Source organism: Penaeus japonicus, unplaced genomic scaffold, assembly GCF_977035675.1.
Source record: "Penaeus japonicus unplaced genomic scaffold, GWHDUDI00000001_assembly GWHDUDI00000040, whole genome shotgun sequence".
In the NCBI taxonomy this organism is placed as follows: Eukaryota; Metazoa; Arthropoda; class Malacostraca; order Decapoda; family Penaeidae; genus Penaeus; species Penaeus japonicus.
In genome coordinates, this window is record NW_028234442.1 from 14,240,231 (window position 1) to 14,242,730 (window position 2,500).

Here is a 2,500-nt window from a genome sequence, read left to right on the forward strand (position 1 = left end):
TTGTCATATTTTTCATCTTATTTTTTTCATATGTTTAAATCTCCCTCTCCCTCTCTATCTCTATCCCTCTCCCTCTCCCTATTCTCTTCCTCCGCATTTCCACTTTTCATTCTTGCTTTATGTTGTTCCTCCTCTTTTCGGTTTCCATTTTCTCTCTTCTCGTTTTAATTCCCTCTTTTTCCCCACTTCCCCCTCCTTCCCCTCTCAACACCCCCCAAGTCTCTCCCCTTTTTAATTCATCCCCCTCCCTTCTCCCTTCACGCACTTTCTTATCAAATATTACCCTCTACCCACCCCTTCCCTTCACTCCCCTTTCTTCCATACCTTCCACTCCCTCTCCAATCCTTCCCCTTTTTAATTCACCTTCCCCTCTCTTTCCCTTTCTCCCTCCACTCTTCCCTCCCTCCCTCCCTCCCTCCCTCCATGAAACATGCCTCTACATCGACTCAAACACGCAGCTACACACACACAACCACACAAAGGTCGGTCACGCACGCAACACAAGCAAAAGATGAAGAGGGGTAAGGGAAGGGGAAGGGGAAGGGGAAGGGGAAGGGGAAGGGGAAGGGGAAGGGGAAGGGGAAGGGGAAGGGGAAGGGGAAGGGGAAGGGGAGAGTGGAGGAGGAAGGGGAAAGGGGGATTATATGCTGCTAGCTGACAGGCTTTGAGCCCTCTCCCAGAGCCTGCTTGCCTGGATGTCATGCATGCACGCACGCATCATGCAGTGTGGAAGACAGAAAGGAAGGGAGGAATGGTGGAAGGTGGGAAGGGAGGGAGAGAGAGAGGAAAGAAGGAAGAAAGGAAGGGATATGGGAGGGAGGGGGAGGGAGGGAGGGAGGGAGGGAGAGAGAGAGAGAGGGGGGGAGAGGGGGAGGGAGGGAGGGAGGGAGGGAGGGGGGGAGGGAGGGAGGGAGGGAGAGAGAGGGGGGGAGGGGGGAGGGAGGAAGGGAGGGAAGGAGGGAGGGGGGGAGAGAGAGGGAGGGAGGGAGGGAGAGGAAGAGATAGAGGGAGGAAGGGAGGGAGGGAGGAAGGGAGGGAGGGAGGAAGGGAGAGGGAAGGAGCGAGAGAGAGAGAGAGAGAGAGAGAGAGAGAGAGAGAGAGAGAGAGGAGAGGAGGGGAGAGAGAGAGGAGAGAGAGAGAGAGAGAGAGAGAGAGAGAGAGAGAGGGGGGGGGATAGGGGGAGGAAGGGAGGGAGGGAAAGAGAGAGAAGGGGGAGGGATAGATAGGGGGAGGAAGGGAGGGAGGGAGAGATAGAGGGAGGGAAGAAGGGAGGGAAGGAGGGAGGGAGGGAGGAAGGGGGGAGGGATAGATAGGGAGGGGAAGGGAGAGGGAGAGGGAGAGGGAGAGGGAGAGGAAGAGATAGAGGGAGGGAGGAAGGGGAAAGGAGAGGAGGAGAAGAGGAGAGAGAGAGAGGGAGGGGAGTGAGGAGAGGGCGAGGAACGAGTGTACGAGAGAGAGAGAGAGGGAGAGAGAGAGAGAGGATGAGAGAGGAGAGAGAGCGAGAGAGGTGAGAGAGGAGAGAGAGAGAGAGAGAGAGAGAGAGAGAGAGAGAGAGAGAGAGAGGAGAGAGAGAGAGAGAGAGAGAGAGAGAGAGAGAGAGAGAGAGAGAGAGAGAGAGAGAGAGAGAGAGAGAGAGCGAGAGCGCGAGAGAGAGAAAGAAAGAGAGAGAGAGAGAGAGAAAGAAAGAGAGAGAGAAATACGAAACCAAACACAAAGCGAGGTTAATAAGAGCCTGGTCATGCACAGAACACAAAGAGTAAGAGGAGGACAAAGTTACCCACGGAGCATGCATGGGTGTGTCCTCTCCCCTTGCCTCTGTCTCTCACTCTCTCTCAGTCCGCCTGTATTGCTTTTAACAAACTCCCATCAGGAATAGCAGCTGCTCTGTTACACCTGCTCCGTCTGCACGGAACAGCTGCTTATCGCGGTCTGGCTGCTGTAAATGAGATCATTCCAGACAATTCGGGAAATCGCTTGCACTTGAATACGAGGTTTGCGTTGAAGTATTTCTCTTAAAAAAAAAAAAAAAGTTAAAATAACTCGGTCTTATCAAATAATAGCCACTAAAATCCCGGTCCTCTTATCTCGTTTACTTGACTTTTAAAAGGAAGGTCGTATTTGCGAAACGAGTAACGGTCGCGGCCGGCCTTTTAACGATGACGTCACGGATCCGGGGAATTAAATACTTGACAAGAATCCGTGACGTCATCGAGGCGTCCTCGATCCCTGTCTGACCTACCAGCGTGTGACCTCAGAATGACGTCAGTGGGTGTTCGACCTACCAGCAAGAACCTGGCTGATGACGTCACTGGCAGTTGACCAATCAGCGAAGGGATGGAAGTGAACGTCATCGTCTTCCTGGTGTGATAGTACTCGTCATGCCTCGGACATCTCGACATACATTTCTCCCTCATGCCGATGCTATGAGTCAAGGGAGATGGTAGACTCTAAGGTACACTGACTAATCAACTTTCCATCGCCGTGGCCCCACTCCTCAACT

At 53.2% G+C, this 2,500-nt stretch overlaps 2 protein-coding genes across 5 annotated transcripts in view; one reads left to right on the forward strand and one right to left on the reverse strand.

Moving 5' to 3' along the window:
• Positions 1–2,500, forward strand: part of LOC122246048 (BTB/POZ domain-containing protein KCTD9) — a 454,156-nt gene that overhangs the window by 63,368 nt on the left and 388,288 nt on the right. The window lies entirely within an intron of this gene.
• LOC122249892 (uncharacterized) overlaps positions 1–2,500 on the reverse strand; it is a 24,555-nt gene that overhangs the window by 21,901 nt on the left and 154 nt on the right. For all 3 annotated transcript variants that reach the window (XM_043011069.2, XM_086533748.1, XM_086533749.1), the window contains exon 1: positions 2,283–2,500. This exon is cut by the window's right edge and continues 154 nt beyond it. In XM_043011069.2, coding sequence (XP_042867003.2) covers positions 2,283–2,414 — 132 coding nt within the window. In that variant the 5' untranslated portion in view covers positions 2,415–2,500. The remainder of the gene's footprint in view (positions 1–2,282) is intronic.